The 26420-nt window shown below is 40.2% G+C and overlaps 1 protein-coding gene across 5 annotated transcripts; it reads left to right on the top strand.

Moving 5' to 3' along the window:
- The first annotated feature begins 15512 nt into the window (after positions 1 to 15512).
- On the top strand, positions 15513 to 21852 carry LOC121743729. Of its 5 annotated transcripts, none has more exons than XM_042137078.1 (10): positions 15513 to 15722; positions 16692 to 18123; positions 18307 to 18389; positions 18643 to 18773; positions 18952 to 19006; positions 19148 to 20394; positions 20564 to 20612; positions 20710 to 20939; positions 21034 to 21147; positions 21473 to 21852. In XM_042137078.1, the coding sequence occupies exons 2-10, from the start codon at positions 16752 to 16754 to the stop codon at positions 21702 to 21704; spliced, it is 3513 nt and encodes a 1170-aa protein (XP_041993012.1). In that variant the 5' UTR covers positions 15513 to 15722; positions 16692 to 16751; the 3' UTR covers positions 21705 to 21852. The 5 variants fall into 5 exon arrangements, with proteins under 5 accessions (XP_041993012.1, XP_041993013.1, XP_041993016.1 ...); XM_042137079.1 differs by having other exon boundaries at positions 15513 to 15946; XM_042137082.1 differs by having other exon boundaries at positions 15513 to 18123; positions 19148 to 19517; positions 19656 to 20394.
- Positions 21853 to 26420: the final 4568 nt, after the last annotated feature.

The following is a 26420-nucleotide window of genomic DNA, read 5'->3' as shown; positions in this document are numbered from 1 at the left end:
ATACATACAAACATAAATCACAACTCTAGTACAAAGGTGTGCACTAACCTCTGCCTCTACAATTGCTTCATCTTCATGCTGCCCAATCTGACCAAAAGATGAATCACATATGAATACCAAACATAAATAACAAATCACAAACATAGTCCATAGTGGTGTACTAACCTCTGCAGGGTCTACAACTGCTTCAACCTCAACCTCAGGTTGTATAATGTGTTCGTCATGTCTAACTTGTTCAACTCCATCTTCTACCTCAACTGCAACAGAGGGGTGAATTGGAGAAGGCAATGATTGCCCAGTAGGAGGTCTTGACATGGGGTGAATTGGGGTTGGGACATCTTGCACCACAACAGCTTCGCATGCATGGACCTCTCCTTGTCCAATAACTCCACCGACTTCATCATTCTCTTCAACCTCCACCACAACAGCTTCGGCTTGTTCTGCACTACATGACGCAAATGCATCCATCAAATTCTTACGTGCTGTCTCCTCTTCCCTCTTCCATTCGCGACGTTTGTCTTCTAAACTTTTGGTCAAATACTCTTCAAACTCGACATCCTTAGGGTACCACTCAAGCATCAATAATGGTGCCGATGGTTTCCTCTGCTCCTCGTGCTGATGTTTCTTCCTTTTAGGTTTACGCTTCGACACAATTGGTTCCGGTTCGTCAATCTCTTCAATGACCACCGTGGGTTTTTTTACAAGCTTTCACAAATTTTAGAAACTCCTCCGCTTCTTCCTTTCGCTTCTTGAGCAAGGCGGCCGCCTCTGTCATCTCCACGAGATAAATGTGAACTAGCTTTGTGCTAGTAGCCGCGACTTCGAGAAAAGGGGCCAGATGTGGATCGTCAGTAATGGGCAGCAATGGACCTCCTATGTCCACACCCATACATCCATCACTGTACCTTGGATGAACGTAATAGAACTCACAGATGGTTTTCCTATCGTACCTCAACCGCAACACCATACTGGAAAGATCTAAGAGCTCGAATTGGCGAATATTGCAAAAGTCAAAGAATGTCAATTGCCCCCCAACATACTTCTTCTGTCCATTGATTTCGAAGATTGACCCTCCGTGATGAAAAGCGACGGAAAACATCCTGACACGGTCCCCTGTTAGGGTTTGTAGAGTTAGAAAAATTCCAAATTTAAACCAACAAATTTCACATATAAAGTCCTAAATCACAGTCAAAACAATTTCCCAAAAGCGACGACATCAAAACAATTTCACAAAACAACCAATTTTCGGAGCCCTAAATCACATTCAAAATCGCTTGCTTGGAATTTTAAATTTGAACTTACTATATTCTTCTTCCGGGACAAAGAAATCCAGAAGAGGATCGCGAATGCTCCATGTTTCTGGGTCTACGTCGATTATCTTCGGTCCTCGACCCCTCATACAGTATCTAAGTGATGCCGGAGGTGATGGTGACGAAGACGATGGCGTTGGCAGCTTCTTTTTGCACCTTGAAGAACTACGGGCGGAGGACGCTCCAGCGAAATTTCGTCTCCGTTTTGGAGGCATTGATGAAAATAGCGTGAAAGGCAGCGGCGTTTTCTGAGAATGAGTAGAAAAATGTGGTGAGATAGGGTTATGGCAGACGAAAATGATGAAGTGAAAGTGGATTGGAGGGTAATAGGAAAGAGAAACAACCGGCTACGTGTTTTGTAATTCACAAAATTTTGGAAATTTCAATGCAGGTCGTCTGAAGCGACATCTACAGTGGGAAGATAAGAGCGGACAAAAGACGTGATGTTTCTGTCACATCAATTGCTTTCGCCGTCTCGTCAACAGTACATGCAGCAGGTGATGCAGTGGTGGCCATACAAAAGGGCGACTTTGCCCTTTCAAGCCCTGAGGGTGTTATGGTCCGAAAAAACACTGTTTGTGATTATATATTTGTTAGATACCTGTGATGAGATTTTTAAATGTTAGGGATCTCTGCTGTTACAAGGCAAAAAGTTAGGGCCCTTTTGTGCAGTTCACTCTTTTTCTTTTAATAGAACTAACACAAGCACAAATAACAATACCAAAGATGCAGAAGAAAGAATATTACCTATTTTATTATCCATACTTTCTCTAGTATCCAAAATTTCAATGAAATAAGTGGATCCCATACGAATTCGATCCCATTACAAAACTCTTAAGAATTTTTTAAGTTCATATTATCCTCCTTGTCCTACCTTTGACACTTTTCCTTCAACCTTATTTCAGTTTCTATGAGGGATTTTCACTTCGCGAAAGCATCAAATTTATTGTTATGAAAATAAACCATATATTTCGATTGCAATAATTGATAATAGTCATGTAATACTCAAAGCCTTCTAGGGACTTTAGATGCGTTGGTTCTCATAGATACACTATGCACCAACTTCAATTTATGTGTCTTCAAGTTTCTGTCTCTTGTTGAAAAACCTTACTTCTCTATTTCTCGAACACACAGTCTCCACACGTGCTAACTTTAATTGTTATGAGGCCACGCATTAGACCTTGTAAGTATTAATTGCTTAGCTGCAATTGGTAATTCAAGTCGAAGCATAAAACGTGCAGCATCGACCGAGAACGCTCAGGAGCCGTCGGATGCGATGTGAAGCAGGCGTTTAATCCTAGCCGTAGGATTTGAATTTTCGGTTATGTCGTTAGGCGCGAGTTTAAAAGTGGAGAGAGAGGGAAATTGTATTCATTCTCTGGGAATTTCATTCTGTAAACTCAATTCATGAAATAAAAGATTCCTCTCCAAGAATTCCCAAAATACTTGTCATCTACGATATTCAATTTCGTCTTCGAATTCTTTACAAGTGGCGCCGTCTGTGGGAACGGCGAAGACGACGTTGATTTGTGTCTCCGATTGAGCTGTGGATCGACTGATATGGCTTCGAGATTTGAAGCGGAGAAATTCACGGGAAAAAACGATTTCGCCCTATGGAGAATGAAGATTCGCGCGCTGCTGATACAATAGGGGTTGGCAGATGCGTTGAACAAGGACGATCCAGATGTGGTGCTCGATGAAAAGGCCAAAACCAAGCGGGCGGAGGTGCTCGCTAAAGCACATAACGTGGTGATTTTGAGCCTCGGAGACAAGGTTCTTCGCGAGGTAGCCAGAGAAACTACAGCGGTGGGGATCCTCGCGAAGTGTGAGGAGTTGTATATGACGAAGTCGCTCGCAAATCGGCTCTTCATGAAGCAAAGGCTTTACTCGTACCAGTTTGCGGAGGACAAAGATATTTTGGAGCAGTTGGAGGAGTTTAACAAGGCTCTTGACTACCTCGAGAATATTGATGTGAAGCTCGGGGAAGAAGACAAGGCGATTCTTCTCTTGAACGCCCTCCCTAGATCGTATGATCAAATGAGAGATGCCATCTTATTTGGAAGAGAGGGCACAGTTACCTTGATGCAGGTTCAATCTGCAATACGATCTAAGGAGATTCAGAGGCATGGAGAGAGGATCAGTGATGTCATCCCTGAGAGCTTGAATATCAAGAAATTTAAGGGCAAGAAACCGTTCAAGAAAGATAAAGAAGCTCCAAAAGGCGGTGGAAATGATCAAAGGGAGGGACGCGCTTGTTTCTGGTGCAAGAAACCGGGTCACTTAAAGAAGGACTGTTTTGCCTGGAAGAGAAAGCAAGCGCAAGAGAATGGTTCATCCAAACCTACCGCTGATTGTGTGCAGGAGCCAGAAATGCCGCATGCTCTGAATGTGATGGAAAAGGGATGCGGGGAGCCATGGATTTTGGATTCCGGTTGCAGTCTGCACATGTGCCCGTTACTTGAATTGTTTGAGGAGATAACAGAGGCACACGGTTCAGTGGTTCTGGGGAATAACCAAGTATGCCGCATTGAAGGAATAGACAAGATTCGTTTCAGATTTGATGACCAGTCCTCGGCAATCCTCAGTGAAGTCAGATACATTCCAGAGGTAAAACGAAATCTGATATCTCTGGGGATGTTAGAAAGAAAGGGATGCTCTTTTCATTCTTCAAATGGAGTTTTGGAGGTGAAAAGAAATGGGGTGGTTATGATGAAGGGTAGAAGAAATGGAAGTTTATATTACCTGTGTGGATCAGCTGTGATATCTAATGACCAAGTGAATGCAATCAGAGATGAATCTTCTGAACTTTGGCATAGGAGGCTGGGGCATCCGGCCATTGGTAGTATCAAGGAGTTGGTTAAAAGGGAGGTGATCTCTAGCAGTGATGAGGGGCCTGCAAAATCTTGTGATGATTGCATCATGGGGAAGGCCAAGAAACTGCCATTCCAGAAAGGTACACACACCTCAACTTCTCCATTGGATTATGTTCATAGTGATCTATGGGGACCCTCCCCGGTGATGTCTATAGGTGGGGGCAAATACTATATGACAGTAATAGATGACTATTCGAGGAAATTTTGGGTGTTCATTCTGAAAGAAAAGTCTGAAGCCCTGTCAAAATTCAAGGAATGGTGTTCCATTGTTGAGAAAGAGAAAGGGTGTGTGGTGAAATGTCTAAGGACTGATAATGGGTTGGAATTTGTATCCAAAGAGTTTGGTGGATTCTGTGCATCAAAAGGGATTAAGAGACATCGAACTGTACCACTGAACCCTCAACAAAACGGTGTTGCGGAGAGAGCCAACCGAACAATAATGGAGAGGGTGAGGTGTATGCTGTTGTCCTCTGGTATGGAGAAAAGGTTTTGGGCAGAGACTGTGACTACAGCAGTGAAACTGATCAACAAATGCCCATCTTCTAGCATAGGAGGTGACACTCCAGACCTCAGGTGGTATGGGAGTTATGGGGACTATTCTAAACTAAAGCCTTTTGGTTGCAAAACATTTGCTTTATTGAAACAAACCAAGCTGGATGCAAGGGCAGTGAGGTGCGTGATGCTTGGGTATCAGCCTGGTGTGAGTGGATATAGGCTTTGGTGTGTGGAACCTGGAAGTCACAAGGTGTTGGTGAGTAGGGACGTGACATTTGTTGAGGATGATATGCCTTTTAAAGCTGCAGACAAACTGATACAGAAGCCCCAACACCAACAACAGCAGCAAGTTCAGATTGAGGTGGAGCATCCAGAGCAATCTGATAATGAGGATGAGTTGCAGCAGTCTGATGGTGAAGGACCAATGAAAGAAGGTGTTCAGTCAGATTTAGCCTCATATCAGTTGACTAGAGACAGAGCAAGAAGGAATGTAAAGCCACCAACAAGATACACAGATACTGAGATGCTGTATTTTGCACTCTGTGTTGCAGAGGAAGTGGAATTCTCTGAACCAAATTCTTACACTGAAGCAATGAATTGCAGGGACAAGGACAAATGGCTTAAGGCAATGATTGATGAGATTGATTCTCTCATACAAAATGGTACCTGGATTCTTGTAGATAGAGTGGAAGACAGGAGATTAGTAACTTGCAAATGGCTGTTCAAAAGAAAGATTGAGTCGGCTGACAGTGAGAGGATCAGGTTTAAAGCTAGACTTGTGGCTCGTGGGTTTAGTCAGCAACAAGGTGTTGACTATAATGAAGTGTTTTCACCAGTAGTAAAGCACACATCGATCAGAATCTTACTAGCTATTGTGGCAAAGCTTGATTGGGAGCTTGAACAATTGGATGTAAAAACGGCATTTTTACATGGTGATCTAGAAGAAACCATCTACATGTGTCAGCCAGAGGGATTTGTCAAACATGGTTAGGAGGATAAGGTATGCCTACTAAAAAGAGCATATATGGATTGAAGCAAGCTAGTAGACAATGGCACGAGAAGTTCGATGATTATGTGTTGAGTAATGGTTTTGCAAGATCCAGCTATGATGAATGTGTATACATCAAGAAAAGGAATGGAGTTGCAGTAGCTTATCTGTTGTTATACGTTGATGACATGCTTGTGGCAGGTGCATCTAAGATTGAAATTCAGAAAGTGAAGGATGACTTGAGTTTAGCTTTTGATATGAAGGATCTGGGCTCGGCCAGAAGAATCCTGGGTATGAATATCATGAGAAGAAGAGATAGAAGGGAGTTGTGGTTGAGTCAGCAGGATTACATATCAAGAGTGCTCAGAAGATTCAGAATGGACAACTCTAAGGCAACAGCAACACCCATGGCATAGCATTTCAAGCTGTCAATGGAGCAGTCACCCAAAACGAATGAAGAGAAGATGGAAATGCAAGATACCCCATATGCCAGTGTGGTGGGCAGCATAATGTATGCCATGATTGGGACAAGGCCAGATGTAGCTCAAGCCATTAGTTGCACAAGCATATACATGAGCAACTATGGCAATGGACATTGGTTGGCATTGAAGTGGATTCTCAGGTACCTTAAAGGAGCTGGTGGATTGGGAATATTGTTCAAAAGTAGTGACTATGCTGGGAAGGAACCTCTGATTGGTTATTGTGACAGTGATTTTGCGGGAAGCATAGACACTAGAAAATCACAATCCGGATACATATTCACAATGTATGGAGCGGCTGTAAGTTGGAAGTCCGGATTGCAGAATGTGGTGGCCCTTTCCACGACTGAGGCGGAGTATATCTCGCTGACAGCAGCAGTGAAAGAAAGCTCTTGGTTAAGAGGCATAGCTGCTGATTTTGGGATGGAGCAAGAGTCCGTTTCAATCGGCTGTGACAATAATGGTGCGTTGAGCTTGGCTAAGCACCAAGTCTTCCATGAACGAAGTAAGCACATTGATGTGCGATTGCATTTTGTAAGGGAGGAAGTTGAAAATGGCAAGGTGAAGCTGTTTAAGGTTGACACGGCTGTTAATCCGGCTGATATGTTGACAAAACCACTACCTAGAGAAAAGTTTGAGTTGTGCTTGAGGTTGGTGAGTCTTTGTGAGCAACATAAACTGGAAAGTCCATCTAAGCAATGAAGGTGGATATTTATAAGTATTAATTGCTTAGCTGCAATTGGTAATTCAAGTCGAAGCATAAAACGTGCAGCATCGACCGAGAACGCTCAGGAGCCGTCGGATGCGATGTGAAGCAGGCGTTTAATCCTAGCCGTAGGATTTGAATTTTCGGTTATGTCGTTAGGCGCGAGTTTAAAAGTGGAGAGAGAGGGAAATTGTATTCATTCTCTGGGAATTTCATTCTGTAAACTCAATTCATGAAATAAAAGATTCCTCTCCAAGAATTCCCAAAATACTTGTCATCTACGATATTCAATTTCGTCTTCGAATTCTTTACAGACCTCTTGAACATATCACTTTCATCCATTTCCCGTTCATGTGGCCAAGTCGAAAAATGCTGAATCTGTATTGTTTGCTCCATCGACAAAAATCAATGCAAATCACACACACACACACACACACACACACACACACATATATATATATATAGGGATGTATTCATTTCCTTTTCCTATATTTCCTCCTTTTTCCTTCTTAATATCAGCCAATAGATTAGAGAAATGGACGGTCAAGATCAACATTGGGTAATTAATCCCGTGTTGCATTATTTGTCCTATTTTGTGCATTATGAGGGTACAATAGTAATCTAATAATGGCTGTAAACCGCTACGAATAATGCACCACATGGTCACGAGTAATGCATATAATTGCCTATATAATGCACAATATGTGAACTGCAATGCATACGAATAAGATGTGTTGTGTTATGATGTTTGACACACGTTTTCTGTTTCCCCTAAGGGTTTAATAAGCTTAGGGGCTAGGGTATAGTACGTAGACATGTATGTAATCTTCACATGGTAACGAGTAATGGATATAATTGACTATATAATGCACAATTTGTGAACTGCAATGCATACGAACAAGATGTGTTGTGTTATGATGTTTGACACACGTTTCTTGTTTCCCCTAAGGCTTTAATAAGCTTAGGGGCTAGGGTATAGTACGTACGCATTAATAACAAATTATAAAACGATACGAATAATTCACCAAATTATCACGAGTAATGGATGTTATTAACTATATAATGCATAATATGTGAACTGCAATGCATACGAATAAGATGTACCATGTTATGATGTTTGACACACGTTTCTTGTTTCCCCTAAGGGTTTAATAAGCTTAGGGGCTAGGGTATAGTACATAGACATTACTAAATGCACGTATGTAATCTTCAATCCGTTGATTAACCCATATACACAATACCTCTAATAATGCATAATATACTGAGATAATGACAATTAACAGCTACATAATGCACTACCTTAACCAAATAATCCACATACGTATATTCCAATAACAACAATTTGTTAGTAATGTCTACGTACTATACCCTAGCCCCTAAGCTTATTAAACCCTTAGGGGAAACAAGAAACGTGTGTCAAACATCATAACATGGTAAATCTTATTCGTATGCATTGCAGTTCACATGTTGTGCATTATATAGTTAATAACATCCATTACTCGTGACAATTTGGTGAATTATTCGTATCATTTTATAATTTGTTATTAATGCGTACGTACTATACCCTAGTCCCTAAGCTTATTAAACCCTTAGGGGAAACAAGAAACGTGTGTCAAACATCATAACACAGCACATCTTGTTCGTATGCATTGCAGTTTACAAATTGTGCATTATATAGTCAATTATATCCATTACTCGTTACCATGTGAAGATTACATACGTGTCTACGCACTATACCCTAGCCCCTAAGCTTATTAAACCCTTAGGGAAACAAGAAACGTGTGTCCAAACATCATAACATGGTACATCTTATTCGTATGCATTGCAGTTCACATATTGTGCATTATATAGTCAATTATATGCATTACTCGTGACCATGTGGTGCATTATTCGCAGATACCAAAATGTGGCAGTTACTTTTCCGTCAAATGTCAATAATAACCCTGTAATGCATACAACCACCTTCTATAATGCAACACGGAACCAGTTTTATAGAATCAATCTGATCCGTTGATGCCTTAGATCTAACGCGTAATATTAAGAAGGAAAAAGGATCTAAGATGTGAAAAGGAGAATAATGCTCCCCTATATATATATATATATATATATATATATATATATATATATATATATATATAGAGAGAGAGTAGTGATCTAGGGCAAATGCCCATTCAGTACATAACTAGAGAACAAATCACAGCCACAAGATCAAGAAAATCAAAGGCTAGTATTAATACATGTGATTTTCGAATTTAAAGGAGAACCAGTTCACTCTTATCACAAATTTACTTCACTATAACAAGGCGGGGGTATAATGGTAACTTTACAGATAAAATTAGGGCAGAAAGTAAAATGCTCTCATTTGAAAATTAACATCGTCGCACCATTCAACCTTCTCTTCTCTCTTCTGCAAAATTCGCGCGATTCAACCTTCTCGTCGCCGGAGGCAGCGGCGGAGCTGTGGTCGGACGAAAATGGGGATGAGACAACAGCGAGGCGGAGGGGGACGAGGCGGCGCGATTGCCGATGAAGCTCGAGTGGCGGAGCTCCGCCGTCGCTCTCTTCGGGCTGAATGTCAGCTTGGAATTCGGGATGCTGCTCCAATTGGCCTTGCCTTCGATTTTTTTCCGGTAATTTTAACTATTTAGAACAGCCCGATCAACCAATAGTCGCCATTCAATTTCTCTGTAATTTTCCTTTTCGATTAAATGTAATTGAATCACAACTTTTATATACTTGGAATTCAATAGAGGGACGTCGACGGAAACAATTATAATATGGAGTATTATAAAGTTTTATGTGATTTGATTACGTGAATCACAAATAATTTTTTAAAAAAGGTTTTGATGCTGATAGAAAGAATTAATAATCAGATAATGCAAATAATGTTCAAATAATTTGGTAATAAGGGATTCAAGGTTTTGAACACATCACTCTAACTCTAAGCATGTACTTACTTCACTGATGTGAACAAAATAGATCACTATAATTAAATATTACAGAGGCTTCACTCTAGCCTTAGAACACATCACTCTAAGTATGTACTTACTTCACTGATGTTAACAAAATAGATCACTATAAGTAAATATCACAGAGACTTCACTCTAACCGTGGAACACATCACTCTAAACATGTACTTACTTCACTGATGTGAACAAAATAGATCACTATAAGCAAATATCACAGAGACTTCACTATAACCTTGGAACACATCACTCTAAGCATATACTTACTTCACTGATGTTAACAAAATAGATCACTATAAGTAAATATCACAAAGACTTCACTCTAGCCTTGGAACACATCACTCTAAGCATGTTTTTACATCACTGATGTTAACAAAATAGATCACTATAAGTAAATATCAGTGAGACTTCACTCTAGCCTTGGAACACATCACTCTAAACATGTACTTACTTCACTGATGTTAACAAAATAGATCACTATAAGCAAATATCACAGAAACATCACTCTAATCGTGGAACACATCACTCCATTAATATAACGAATTATTGTACATCACTCTAAGTTTTTGCACAACTTATTACTTGTGTCATTTCTTGATTGTTGCTCAACTTATTACTACTACCATTTATTGATTGTTTCTGTGATATATGTGTATAGTGATCTATTTTCTTCATACCAGTGAAGTAAAAACATGCTTAGAGTGATGTGTTCCACGGTTAAGTGATGTTTCTGTGATATATGCGTATAGTGATCTATTTTGTTCACATCAGTGAAGTAAAAACATGCTTAGAGTGATGCGTTCCACGGTTAAGTGATGTTTCTGTAATATATGCGTATAGTGATCTATTTTCTTCATATCAGTGAAGTAAAAACGTGCTTAGAGTGATGTTTCTGTGATATTTTACATTATCACTTGAAATTATAAATAACGACATGTTGCAGTCTGACGTATCCTCCAATTAGTTAAATCATTTGTAATTATAACTGAATCCTCCAATTCAATATCCTGAGTCTGACGCTATGAATTTCGTCAAATCCATAATCTCAGACGATCACGAAGCTCTCACTTCTGAATCCGACCCGGATTCTTCTGGCGGGCCGTGCAATCCCAACGACGCCGCCGATGCCTGGAGTTTCGGGGGTTTTATCAGATCTGTCTCCATGCAATCTGAATCCGTGATCGAGTCGTACCGCAAAGATCTCCAGGAATTCGAGTCGGGCTTGAAGAAAGAGACCGACATTCTCCGGGATACGGCCAACCGCGCAGTCAAGGACCAGCTGTCTTCGCTCGACGTGGTGCTGAAATCCACGGTCAGTATGATCAACAAAGAAGCCCTAGGGCTGTCTTCCGACGGCGAGCCCGAGACACTGGGCGCCAACCGAATCCTCAATTCGGGCCGGTACAGTTCGTTCGAGGCGCAGCTGAGTGCGATGCAGAGTGATTTGAATACTGTCTGCGGTTAGAGTGATTTTTCATAAAGTGATTTCCAAAAATACCCTTGCCATATTTTACATTATTAAAATAAATAATATTTGTTGCATTTATTTGTGTGGCTGAGATTTGTTCTCTAGTTATACACTTAATATTATTTATACTTTGATCATCTCCCATATATATACTTAAAATTGCGAATGTTGGGGGTTCCATGGGATCCCTAGGCCCTAACGTAGGGCCGCCACTGGTCTTTTCATTGTTGTAATAAAATATTACTGTGTAACCACCTATATCATGTTGTCCGATCGAAGTAATTTCTGTATAATCAACGTGTCTAACTTCATTCCGTTTTATCATAATGTCTAAATGTCACTATTCTCGTACCCTTTCCTATGAATCCAAAGGGATAGTCATCAACAAAATATACATTCCCTAAATTACCAAAAGCATAGTAAAAACTAAAACGATAAAAATATGGATCATCAGCCCATATATCTAACCCCATTGTAAAGATATTAATTGCATTGTAATTATTGTTTATATAATAATCAAATTATTGTGCAATTAATGTCAAATAGTTCCCTTAACATACTAATGTGCAAAATGTTCGCCACCGACCATTACAATGCAATAGATGACTACATAGTCAATTTATATACTTTCATTATGAAATAAAAAAAGGTACACTAAATTAATGAAATACTAGGGCAAAGTTTATGCTTTTTAATAAATCTCTCTTAACCAAATCTAATGTTAGAAATAATGGGAAGAAATTCCCAAGCCATGTACAAGCGGTACTCTAACTATTACAATCGAAAGGAAACTTGCAACAAATAGAGGAATGAAAATTACAACGAAAATAAAGCAAACCAAATTTATAAGTCGAGTCGAGGAAAGCCCTCTTTCCGCAAGACAAATTACGCCCCGACTAGTGCTCACAGAATGGCGTATTGCCCCCAAAGATAAAACGACTTCCTCCTAGCGTGTAGAAGCACCTCAAACCCGCTAGGCACCGGCGAACTTGATGGAGTTCCGAGAACCGAGCTAGACAATGCTCCTAAAAAGCAAACTAGAATGCTTGAGAGCTAGAGAGAAGATAGAATGTTTTGTTTTTGTGTTCTTCCTCTCTACAACTCTATGCCTTATATAGGCTAGAGATGGAGGCATGAAAGATCCATGCATTAAGACACTACATAAAAGAATTTGGGGGTTACTCAAAGTGAAAGGCCAAAGGCCTTGCCTTTTCCAATTTTCACACGTTTTCCTACAATCCCCCACATTGGTTAGAGCACTGCAAGCTCAAACCAACACTAGACATGTATGCATGTATGCAGACTCTTTGCTCAATTCTCGAGAAACAATATTGTATTTGGAATAGTAGCTTGGGGCTTTGAACTTTCCATAGTCAACACTATCGGGCATACCGGCGGCCTGGTGGACGTGATGCCTTGAAAACCATTCCTCCTTGGTGTATACCGAGACAATAATATTGACACAATATTATTTACAAACTCATCAGTTCTCACGTTTGTGTCCTTTACTGGCCATGGAACACCACTTTGGATTCATAAGTGATTCACATGTTGAAGCGGCCCACACTTCTTCACTTACATAGGTGATTCTTTTCTAGGTATCCTACAATACCCACCTCCTCGAGGTTTCTAAGAATCATTAAAAGTCAAAACTTAGCCTCTTACCACATGCAGGTTACAACACTCAATGCTTTCTAAAGAATGGGCGAAGATAAAAAATCTTCCGAGTGTTACAACTAGATTCATATAGCTTCGTTTTCCCATTGAACCAAGCCCATGGGATCTCCAATCGTATGGTTGGGTTACCACTATAATCATCTTTTAAGATGTGGTTTTCAGTCCCATTCCTTTTAGCAATTTATGCAATTGATCACGGTTTAAACCTTTTGTTAACGGATCCGCTAAGTTATGAACTGACCTTACATAGTCAACTGTGATAACACCACTTGTGATCAATTGTCTGACGGTATTATGTCGCCGACGAATATGTCGAGACTTACCGTTGTATAAGCCACTATGTGCTCTCCCTATAGCTGCTTGGCTATCACAGCATATCACTACTGTCGGCACTGGCTTCTTCCAACATGGAATACATTTTAGGAAATTTCTGAGCCACTCGGCTTCTTCCCCTGCTTTATCCAATGCGATAAACTCAGATTCCATGCTGGATCGAGCTATACACGTTTGTTTCGTCGACTTCCATTAAATAGCACCACCCCCACAGTGAACACATAACCACTCGTCGAGAACGAGTCTTTTGAATCAGAGATCCAATTTGCATCACAGTACCCTTCAAGTACTTGGGGATATCTTGTGTACTGCAGCTCAAAGTTAAGAGTATACTTCAAGTATCTCAAAACCCTACGCAGAGCTTTCCAATGTTCTTTACTTGGGTTGCTCATAAATCGGCTCAGCTTATTCACCGTACACGCAAGATCTGGTCGGGTGCAGTTTGTGATAAACATCAAACTCCCTATGATCTTTGCATATTCTTCTTGAGCTATAGGCTCACCCGTGTGCTTACTCAAATGCACGTTGGGTTCCAATGGAGTCTTAGCTGGCTCACAATCGAACGAGTGAAATTTCTTTAGCACTTTCTCAAATATAATGAGATTGTGTCAGAGCAATTCCCTCATGATTCCTTTTAATTTTGATTCCGAGAATCACATCAGCTAAACCCATATCTTTTATGTCGAAATTTCTCTTCAACATATTTTTGGTTTCGTTGATAATGGCACTATTGCTGCCCGTAATCAACATATCATCTACATAAAGACACACAATAACAAAACCGTTATCTGTGTTCTTAATGTAAACACACTTATCGCACTCATTGATAGTGAATCAATTTGCCAACATCACGTTGTCAAATTTTAAATGCCATTGTAATGGTGCTTGTTTCAACCCATATAATGACTTCACCAGTTTGCATACTTTACGCTCTTGCCCAGGCACAACAAACCCTTCGGGCTGTTCCATATATATTTCTTCTTCCAGATCACCATTCAGAAACGCAGTTTTCACATCCATTTGGTAAATATCGAGATTGTGCAAAGCAGCAATCGCAAGAAGCAATTTGTCTTAGATTCAGAAACGCAGTTTCCTCCAACTTCAATTGGTATAATCCTGTCTTAGAAGAGTACACTAATTTGTCTTGCGATTGTTAGAAATAATGGGAAGAAATTCCCAAGCCGTGTACAGGCGGTACTCTAACTATTACAATCGAAAGAAAACTTGCAACAAATAGAGGAATGAAAATTACAACGAAAATAAAGCAAACCAAATTTATAAGTCGAGTCGAGGAAAGCCCTCTTTCCGCAAGACAAATTACGCTCCGGCTAGTGCTCACGGAATGGCGTATTGCCCCCAAAGATAAAACGACTTCCTCCTAGCGTGTAGAAGCACCTCAAACCCGCTAGGCGCCGGCGAACTTGATGGAGTTCTGAGAACCGAGCTAGACAATGCTCCTAAAAAGCAAACTAGAATGCTTGTGAGCTAGAGAGAACATAGAATGTTTTGTTTTTGTGTTCTTCCTCTCTACAACTCTATGCCTTATATAGGCTAGAGATGGAGACATGAAAGATCCATGCATTAAGACACTACATAAAAGAATTTGGGGTTACTCAAAGTGAAAGGCCAAAGGCCTTGCCTTTTCCAATTTTCACACGTTTTCCTACCTCTAATACTACTACTCCTATTTTTCTTATGACATAAAAATGCACCAAATTAATGAAAAACTCGGTAAAAGTTTCTGCTTTTAATACAGCTACTAACGGTGGCGGGAAAAACATAATATCAGAAAAGACAGCAATTATTTTAAAAAAATTACAACCAACTCTCTTTAGCTATTTTCCCATTTCTATTTTTTAACATTAAATGCAAAGTTATCCTTTTATATTCAAAAAGAGAAAAAAATGATAGTTCACGCGCATACGTCGAGCGCGTTTCCCACTACGGCTTTCCTATTACTGTATTTCTCTACCTACCTACCGGCTGCAGCAATCAACCTCTCTCTTTAAATCATAACCGTATATGATCTCAAATATCTATATCTACGGCTGAAATTCTGCCTCAACCGTAGGCCCGGCACCACGGAAAAATTTCTCGCCTCCGCCGAACCGAGCCTGGCTCAGAATCTGAGGCTCGGGATCGGGGCAAGTTGCTTATTTACTTAAAAAGAGTTTTTTCTTTTAGTTTATTAATTATTATCGGCATTATTATCTGAGAGACCTCTCTGATAAACCAAAAACAACACTTGTTACTATTTAGAGAGAGAAAATAAGCAGTGAATAGTGGAGCACTTATGCATACACATTCATTATATAGTTAGTTGTATTCTTATGCATATGTAGGGAGAGAGACGTCGGCAAATTTGATGAGAGTTGAAGCTGAGCAAAATTTGCAGTATTTGATCTTCCATTTCATGAATTACTCGGTGTAAGTTGCAAGAGAATTATTCGCAGACGCACTACCACTCGATTACTTTAGCGCAGATCACTCTGTAAACGGCCGGAGTTGCATTTTTATGCTGGTTTTCGTGCTCGTGCGCTGCCCGAGATTGTATAATTTGGGGCTTGCTTGAGTATTAGAGCTGTGATGTGTGTAATTTGAGCTAAGATTGTTTGTGCGCTGCTCCTAATTTATGTCGAAATGAGTTTGGGGTAAATTCTCGCTGGGGTTTTGTATGTGTAATGTTTAGAATTAGAGAGTCTGCTTACATGCAAGGAGTCTTTATGGTTTCTTCTGCTAGTCGAATTTGGTACCTCCAGGAAAAATGTTGTTGCTGATGCATGTTTAATTCTGTCGCGGTAGTTGCTTCCTTTTAAAAGAGCTGAATTAATTTCAATTTTTATTGTGGCAATTTGATGAGTGTGTGTCTGTTTTCGTTTTTTTCCTTTTCCCTTTGTTTTCTTTTTCTTTTCTTTTTATTTGGTAGTAATTAGAGAAATTAGTGCATATTTCTGATTTTAGTTCCAGAAAAGTATAACAGCATTAAAGTTTGGCTGTTGTTGCCTTTGTTATTGGAAATGCCTTGTCATGAAATTTGTTATTGTACATCCATATCCTATTCCCTTTTGATGGATTCTCAACTTATTACATTAGCCTTGGGGTTATGCTGTTGGCAATTGAAGTTCATTAAGTCAGAATGATGTTCATCATAACAGCAAATCATGCCATATGGAACTAAAACGATCACGAGAGAGACATATCGAGTCAATTAGAGTGACCATGCTTTAGTTTTTTTGTTATTAATATGTCCAATTGATCAACACCTTTTTAACTGTTATTGAGCTCTGAATGACTTTTTGGTTGTATCTTGTTTGTGCCCTTCCTAGCCATGTTTCTTAGGCACTTTGCCAAGTTCGTACTCTCCATTTGTCTCAATGTAATTGTATTTGGATGCAGTTGGCTATTCCAAATACATTACCCCTGGCTCGCCTGACTTGAGTGAGAATACCTAAGTTTATGAATGAAAGGATGTTGCAGCGTCAGATGTTTAAGCAATTGCAGGAAATGCAGCGAAGACAACAACTCCAGGAGTTGACCAATGCTAGAAACCAGAACTATGTAAATCAACTATCATCAGTGAAACAGTCATCAAGTGGTCAATTTTCTCCTACTGTCAATGGAACACCAATGCAGGATCCGTCAGGAATGTTTATGACCGGTAACATGATGCAACACAGTGGATCCAATGGATTAGTACTTGGACGAAGTCCTGCTGGCCTATCTCAGCCTCAGTTGGACCTATCTTTATATGGGAATCATACTCCAAACCCCGACAAGAATTTGAATCAGTATGCTCACCTTCAGGGCCCATCTAATCTTTCGACCAATAGTAGTCCTTTGGGAATGGTCTCCATGCAGCCTTCAGGCTTCAGAAACTCATTCATGAGTCAACATTTCAATTTTCCTGCTGATCAAATCAACATGACAGACGTGTCGGTTCATCATTCTAATCAAGAGAAGGACTTGTTTGGTCAAGCTCCCACTGAAGGTTTACATAGTGCAGGTTTGTCTGGAAGCTACTCCGAGCAAGGAACTAGAATGCAGGGACATGCATCAGCTCTAGAATGTGAAGGGAGGCATGAAGATCCAGGTTGGGGTGGGCTTCCTGCTGGAACAACATCAAACTTTGGCATGTCAGTGGTGGATGATTCTCTAGACCCATTGGAACAGAAAATCTTGTATAACACAGATGATGACAGCTGGGGATCGTTCAGAAGAAGCAGCAAAGTGAGCACAGGAGGCTTTGCAGGTATGATGGAAAACATGTCTGACTTGGATGGATCGCCTTCTATACAAAGTGGTAGCTGGAGCGCTCTAATGCAGTCTGCTCTCGAAGAAACTTCTGGAAATGATCCTGGGGTACAAGAAGAATTGAGTGGATTGAGCTCCCAGAATCCAGAACCATTGAATGACAATCAGCTCCCAAAGTCCAATGATAGCAAAAGGCTGCAAAATAATTGGGTTAACAGAAACTCCCCAAATGCTGTCTCTCCAAGGTCAAAGCCACAGCAAATGGCCCAGAATTTCAATATGAACTCCAGCTTTGCTAATTTTCAGCAATCGGGTTACGAGTATCAGAAACAGAAAGAAGAATATTATTCTGAGTTTTCTCATGCCACTGCTCAGAACTCTCCAAGAAGTACGAGCATGTTACCTGACTATAACACTCCACAGAAGCTTCCCAGTGGAAGGACCCCTGTTATTCACACATCTTTGCCATTGCCAAACATGTGGCCTGGTCAACATAAGGAGAACCCAAATAATGATGCACGCGAGGCTATCCTATTGTCATGCCCTAGTGACAACCAGCTACACAATGATTTTTCAGGTAATAATATGCTACTCTCCTATTTGGATTTGCTGTTTTCATACTGTAATTCATGAGTAGTTAGAATGTACAGAATTTGACTGGTAATTGTGATTGAGAGGCGAACATCTAAATTCCTTATTGAAGTTAAGATTCATAAGTTGGTCCCATAGGAAAATTGCATTGAAACTCGACTCTGTCCAGGTCAAGAATCCAAAGGTGCTTTTTGGCTTCAAGGGAGTACATCACATCATGTGCCTGGTGGCTTCCAAAAGAAACACGATCAGGTTAACCTGACTTTCCTTTTTCTGTGTCCTGTTAATTGAATTTCTGCACTATGTCTTTTGTTTCTTTGATGTCTTTGTATTTGAGTGGCAAAGCAAAAGAATGCCTAGATGGCCTTGATCAGGTCAAGATGTTCTTACTTGCATAGACCTAGGTTACCTGACCATATTCACTGGCATATCAATTTCATCGAAGATCTTTATCAGCTCAGTTTCCTTTTTCTCTGAAAGTTCAGCGATTATGTTGTTCTTACAGGTGAACCAGGTAAACACTCATGGGTACTCGGTTCATCCAGAGATTATGACCTCTGGAGTTAATATGGAAGCTGCATCATCAGTGTTAAATGTTCATTTAGAACGTCCTGGTGAAAATATGACTGCTCCGAGGTAATTACCGCTGACAATATTTTGTATGCAAATATTAGCAAACATCTAAAAAATATCATATTATGTGGAAAAAACTAGTACATTCTCAATAATTTTTTGCTTATTCCATTTGTTTTTCTGGTTAAGTGACATTTGGTTTAAGTGATACTTCTGGTGCAACTTTTGCTAAACCATGCAGGTCTTCGGATCCTCAAACTTCTCAGACACACTCAGTTTTCCCATCCTTATCCATGGTTGGTCAAGCAAATATTTCTCATGTTAAATCTTACCTTTCTAGGTCCTCCGGGATGGAGATGACATTTTTCAGATTGCTCATTGATAGATGAAACTAACTCCTACATTCCCTAAATATAAACTCTTAGCTCTCTTTGCAGGCGGCCTCTAGTTCAACGACTCTATCAAGTCATATTGTGAATGATCATGTTGAAAACCAGCATCAACCTTCACCTGTTCCTAGTCGCATGAATGCTGAAGTCCCACTTTCTGGGAACGTGGCTGTTGCACAACCCTCTTTGACATCAGATAGGCTGCAGCATGCGGGATTTCAGATGGGGCAACATACTCAATGGCAGGGTATGGCCTTACAGCAAGATACATCTTCCCCGGGATCTTACATATTTTCCTCTAGTTTGTTTGGCTCCCCTGATTCAGCATCTAACACTACAAGGGCTAGCTCAGCAGCTACAAATGGGCCGCATTACCTGAACTATTCTCAACAAATATACAATGCAAAACAATATTCAGGTAATTTAGCTGGGCTTGATCAGAGATTAGAGAAAGGAAGTTCTATTCATGAAGGGTCAACTGATATAAATAGCTCTACATCCCTCAGCAGTAATATTCAAAAACAAGAACATTTTAGAGATCATGGCTTGGATGCAGGTTCTATTGGCTCTGGTTCATTGATGACTGATGATGGTAAGAGCTTTCCTCCTAAACCTGACAGTGTGAATTATCAGCATCCAAATGCCAATCTCGAGGAGCTGTTCTTGAGTGGACAGGATTCTGGAAACAAAGGTGTAGCAAAAACTGACCTGAGTGGAGTATCATTCCTTGACACATATTCATCTGGGGATAGTAAAGGGTGGAAACCTGCTCAAGGGGGCCAAGATGGTAAGTCTGACAAAACTTTGTTGATATCGTACCAACAGAATTTCCAGCAGAGTATGCTTTCTCAAAATGATATACCACCATATTCAGTTGGCAGTAAAAGACCTTCTAATGCAGTACATCCATCACGTATCAGTTTGCCGATGGTCCAATCCTGGTTTAAACAGCCTGAGACCTTGAAGAACGGACAGAGGTTGCCAATATATGATTCACGAGCTGCAATTCAGGCCACACAACTATCCTCTGAAATGACTCATGGAACCTTGCAGGATAACAGTTTGAATATGCAAGTAAATTTGGCTGATGCTAGTCAAGGAAATGGGTTACTTTCACCTCCATCTAGGAACCCTGTACTGCATAAACAATTAAACCCCGCTTCTATGTTGCCTTCATCTGCCAGTCACCAAAACTTAGCTGTTACATTGCAGAAGAAACGGAAACTTGTTGCATTTAACATGGTACCCTGGCACAAGGAAATTAATAATGACCAGTTGTGGCCCCAAGATATCAGGTATTTTGGCCTACTAACTGCCATATCACTGAAGCATCAGTTTTTTATAATTGGCACCTTTGATTTCTTTTCCTTTTTCCACTATCATTCCAATAAATGTCTGAAGTAGATTTATTTCTATGAATAACTTTTCAACATATAATCTCAGTACTTTCCTTTTATATGGCAGCACCGCTGAGTTTTCATGGGCACAAGCTGCAAACAGAAGAGAAGAAGAGGTGAGGAGTGAGGTCCTTCTGCTTATAAATTCCAAAATACTTGATATGTCTATGGATCATCATCTGTTAGTAATTCCATTACCCTCCAATATCTTAGGTAATTTCTGAGGCTGAAATTGTAGAAGAGTTGCACCCAGTGATTCAAGCAAAAAGACGGTTGATTTGTTGTACGCAACTTATGCAACAAGTCTTTCGACCTGCACCATCAATTATTATTTGTATGGATTCCAGTTCAAATTGTGATTATCTAGCGTATTATGCGGCTAGATTAACATTAGGAGATGCATGTAGCTTGACTGGCCAATTCCCTCCTGATTCCATGGATGAGTAAGAGCTGCACTTGCTCCTTTCTCTGTCACTGAGAATTACTTTCATTTTCTAACCTCAAATTTGTTCTCATATTGGCTATTATAATGTTCAGGTCGGATTCACATGACAAACCAGAAACTTCAGGGAAAACTGGTGCTTGTAAGTTCTCAAAAGTTGTAGAAGATATTGTTTGTCGAACGAAGAAGCTTGAAGGTGATTTAATGAGGTAGGGACCTAATCTACTATTCTTTGCATGATGTTACATGAATGTAGATCATGTGAGCAATATTTTAACTGACCTAATGCTGAAAATGCCTGATGATGAAAAATGAAATCGGTATTTGTTGATTTATAACCCTTAGTGACTGCCCTCATGTAGTAAATGTGATTACCTCTGCCTTACATTTGCCTTGGGCTCATTATAAGCTGTGTATGTGAAGAGCTTGATTCTATAGGTTCGGCTGACTTTGCTTTCGCATAGCATCCCCCCTCGTTTCGGTGCATATTTTTACATTGGTATAAGTATTGAAAATGTGAATTCGATGATGCAGACTGGAAAAAAGCCTATCAATTGTAGACATCAAAGTGGAAGCCCAGGAATTGGAGAAATTCTCTACCATCAACCGCTTTGCGAAGTTCCACATCAGGGCACAGCCAAGTTCAGTAGGTTCGGAAACCTCCTCCAGCGCATCAGCTTTGCACAAAACTCCCCCTCAAAGATACGTAGCAGGGCATCCAATGCCTAATATAGTACCAGAAAGTGTTGATTGTCTTTGTTTGTAATATGGAACGAAATAGAAACTTATGCTACGGCCATGATTCCTCGTCTCCTTATATTAAGATCTGCAGTTTTCTGACATGTAAAAGTCGAAAAGAGGACACAAAATGCCCCGGAGGTGAATGCAAGTTTAGACCAGGTGACCTTCTCTAATCTAAGGTGGATCCGTTCACAATTTTTGAGAAAGTGTATATCTATATATAATAGGATAAGATATTATTAGAAATGAGTCACTCACTCCTTAAAATGCCTTTTAAGGGGGAGGGTTATTCATACTTTTATAGATGAGCTAGGATCTTTCTACCGATTGAACTCACACAAACAAGAAATGTAAAGAACTCTCAAGCGATTACGTGGTTCGGCAATGGTTGCCACGGAGAAGACTAACGAAGTTTATTGATTCACACTCTTAAGAAAATGATCCTCACACATACAAATCGAATGCTCTAAACTAATCACAAGCAAGAGCTCATAACCCTCAATTCTATGCGTGTGTGTTGTGTGTTTTTTTCTCTCTATCTTTGCATTTACATGAACAAGCTGAGCTAATATATGAGATACAAAGCTAACCAACTCAATCTCCTTGAAACGGAAATTCGGTTATAACCGCTATTCCAACGGCTACGTTCAGCTCATGCACCGAGCTTACTTCTTGATCCTCTCCTTGAGTCTCCAACGGCTCTTTCTTTTCAGCTTGAGCAATTCAGCTCTTCGGCCTGATCAATTCAGCTCTTTAACCTGATCAATTCATGTCTTCAACTTGAGCAATTCAGGTTGTAGGAGCATAACTCACAATCCTCCACCTTGATCCTGCAAAGCATAAATCAACATCTAACTTCCTTCTCAATTCCTATTGCTGAACTTTTAACACTCCACAACTTCCACCAACTCCAAGCAATGTCTAAACTTGGAAACTGGTAAAGCCTTTGTCAACATATCAGATGCATTCTCCTCGGTTGGAACCTTCACAACATCTATTCTTCCATTCTGAATTTCATCACGGACGAAATGCCTCCTCACATCAATGTGCTTAGACCTTTCATGGAACATCTTATGCTTAGCTAAACATATAGCAGAGTTGCTATCACATCTGATCTTCACTCCAGTCTGTTTAACTCCAAAATCCTGAAGAATACCCTGCAACCATTTTCCCCCATTTGCAGCTTCAGTCAATGAGATATACTCAGCTTCTGTTGTAGATAATGCAACCACGGATTGCAAATTTGACTTCCAGCTTACAATTGTGCCAATTAATGTGAAAACATATCCACTTTGAGACTTTCTGTTATCCAAATTTGCTGCATAGTCTGAGTCACAGAATCCTTCCAATGCATCATCACCTTCGGACTAGGCTCCACCTCCAAAATGCAACCCAACATTCACAGAGGCTTTTAGATACTTCAAAATCCACTTTAAAGCTATCCAATGTTCTTTGCCCGGGTCTGACATGTATCTGCTAGCTACACTGATTGCATGAGCCACATCATGCCTTGTGCATATCATCAGATACATAATACTGCCAACAATATTTGCATATGGAATCTGATTCATTTTCTTTTATCCTTCTCTTCTTTTGGCATCTGCTCCTTGTTGAGTTTAAAGTGACTAGCCAAAGGAATGGATACAGAACTTGCATCTTCTTCCATCTGATATTTCTTGATCACTTTGCTAATGTAATTTGCCTGGACCAGCTTCAATTCCCTCTTCCTTCTATCTCTGAGTATGTCCATGCCAAGAATTCTTTTAGCATCTCCCAGATCTTTCATATCAAACTTCATCTTTAAATCATCTTTAATGACCTGAATTTCTTAATTGCAAGATCCAGCCAACAAAATGTCATCTACGTACAACAACAAATAGGCAACTGTCCCTTTCTCATTCTTCTTCACATAAACACAACTGTCAAATCTAGATCTTTCAAACTTCATGTTCAGCATATGCTTATGGAATTTCAAATTCCATTGTCTGCTACTTTGCTTCAGCCAGTAGAGGCTTTTCTTTAGCAAACATACTTTATTTTCTTCACCAGGCTTTTCAAACCCTTTAGGCAGCATCATGTATATTGTTTCTTCTAAGTCCCCATGAAGGAAAGCAGTCTTGACATCGAGTTGATGCAGCTCCCAATCAAAATGAGCAGTGAGTGCCAGCAAAATCCTGATAGAAGTGTGCTTCACTACTGGAGAAAACACTTCTGTATAGTCTATCCCCTCAACTTGTGTGAAACCTCTTGCTACTAATCTTGTTTTAAACCAGATAGATTCAACTTCACCCACTTCTACTTTCTTCTTAAAAATCCATTTGCAGCTGATCAATTTCTGGGTTTCTGGATTTCTCACCAAGATCCAGGTGTCATTCTTAAGTAGAGACTCTATTTATTCCCTCATTGCCTTGATCCATTTCTGGCTTTCTTTGTACCTTATAGTTTCCTCATATGTAGTTGGCTCTGCATGTGATAACACCTCAGCCACACACAATGCAAAAAAACTCATATCATAGTCAGAAAACCATCTTGGCTGTCTAGTATTTCTCTTCGGTCTCCCATTTGGTGGCTGCTGATCATTTCCACCTTGAGTTTGCTCTGATTGTTGTGATTGTGCTCCACCTTCTCCTCTGTCATCTGAAAACTCCAAATCTTCTTCTGATTCAGCTCTATTTGAGCTTTCACCAATTTCGAAATTCTGCAGATCTTCTCTTCTGCCATCTGCAGCAATCTAATCTTTCTTGAAAGGCATTTCTGTTTCATTGAAAGTTACATCCCTGCTCACAATAATTCCCTGCTCCAAACACCAAAGTCTGTAAACCTTCACACCTTCCTGATATCCCAGTATCACACACTTCTTGGCTCTAGGTTCCAACTTGTTCTGCTTTACTGCAGCATAAGCAGCACAACCAAAACTTCTTAGCCCAGAGTAATCACCAAGATTTCCATACCATCTCTGATCTGGGATTTCATTTGATATTGCTGATGATGGGCACTTGTTGATGAGCATTGCAGCAGTGGAAATTGCTTCAGCCCAGAATTTCTTTGGCAAACCAGAAGAGAACAGCATGCACCTCACTCTTTCAAGCAAGGTTCTATTCATGTGCTCTGCAACTCCATTTTGTTGAGGATTCTTAGGGTTGTTCTGTGCCTTTTAATTCCCTTTGATTTGCAATAATCCTCAAATTCAGTAGATAGGAACTCCATCCCATTGTCTGTTCTCAGACACTTCAACACAATCCCTATTTCATTCTCACATTTTGTATGCCATTCCTTAAACTTTTCAAATGCTTGAGACTTTTCTTTCAAAATATAAATCCATACCTTACTAGAGTAGTCATCTATGATAGACATGAAGTATTTACCTCCACTCATAGGTGAAACCTGAGCTGGACCCCATAAATCCGAGTGAGCATAAACAAATGGAGCTGTTGAGTTGTGCTTCCCAGTTGCAAAAGGCAGCTTCTTAGCCTTTCCAAGAATACATGGCTCACACTTTCCTAAACCTTCTGATGCATTCAACTTGATCACTCCTTGCTTGGCTAGCTCCTTGATCCCCTTTTCTCCAACATGGCCCAGTCTGGAGTGCCAAGAATTCATGCTCTCAGACTGAGTAATGTTTACTGATCCAGTGACTGTCTCTGCCATCAAATAGTATAGGCTGTTCCTTCTCTTAGCTTCCATGATAAGTCTTGAATCTTTAGTTATCCTTAGAATTCTAGATTCAGAATTGAACTTGTACCCCTTTGATTCTAGTAGTCCAAGAGAGATTAAGTTTCTTTTTATTTTAGAAATGTACCCGACTTCTGTCAAGATTTTGATGCTGCCATCCAACCTTGAGCTTTATATCTCCAATTCCCTTGACTTCACAGGTTTGATCATTGGCTAATATCACAGATCCTTGGCTGATTTCCAAATTCTGAAACCAAGATTTGTGTGAGCAGATGTGATAAGTGCAGCCTGAATCCATGATCCAAGACTCCTCAAGGCTAGCTCCATCTTGCACATTCAAAGCTTCTGGAGCCTCCACTTCCTGGATCACATCTGCAGCATCACCCCACCATTCTTTTCTTGCTCTTGCTTCATCTTCCATGCAAAACAAGCCTTCTTGAGGTGGTCGGGCTTCTTGCAATAGTGGCAGCTTCCAGTTTCCTTTTCACTATCTACTTTCTCTTTATCTTGCTTTTTCTGAAACTTTTTCTTGGAACTTTTCTTGTCTCCATTTTTCATATAAAGACTTTCAGCTGATGGCTCAATTTGTTTGGTTGTAGATCTTTGAGTATCTTCGAGCTTCAAGGCTGAGTGCACATCCTCATAGCTGATTTTTGAATCCCTTCCAAGAAGCATTGCATCCTTGAAGTGTTCATAGCTCTTTGGTAGGGAGTTTAGCAACATGAGGGCCTTGTCCTCATCTTTAATCTGCTCATCAATGTTCTCCAAATCATCAATACACTTCCCAAACTCTTCCAGCTACTCCAATACACTCTTGGAATCTGAAATCTTGAAGGTGAGCAACTTCTGCTTCAAATGCAGTTTGTTTGCAAGGGATTTAGTCATGTATAATGACTCTAACTCGGACCACACACCCGAGGTTGTGTCCTCCTTGGCTACCTCTCTGAGTACTCTGTCACTCAGATTCAAAATCAAGGTGCTATAGGCCTTGTATTGCATCTCCTTAGATCTACTATTCTCCTTCTCATCTTGCTCTGGTTTTTCCTCCTCGCTGTTGCCACCGCTCAAG

This window comes from Salvia splendens, chromosome 8 (assembly GCF_004379255.2).
Source record: "Salvia splendens isolate huo1 chromosome 8, SspV2, whole genome shotgun sequence".
In the NCBI taxonomy this organism is placed as follows: domain Eukaryota; kingdom Viridiplantae; phylum Streptophyta; class Magnoliopsida; order Lamiales; family Lamiaceae; genus Salvia; species Salvia splendens.
Note: the sequence above shows the minus strand (reverse complement) of the source record. Positions and strands in the feature narration are given on the sequence as shown.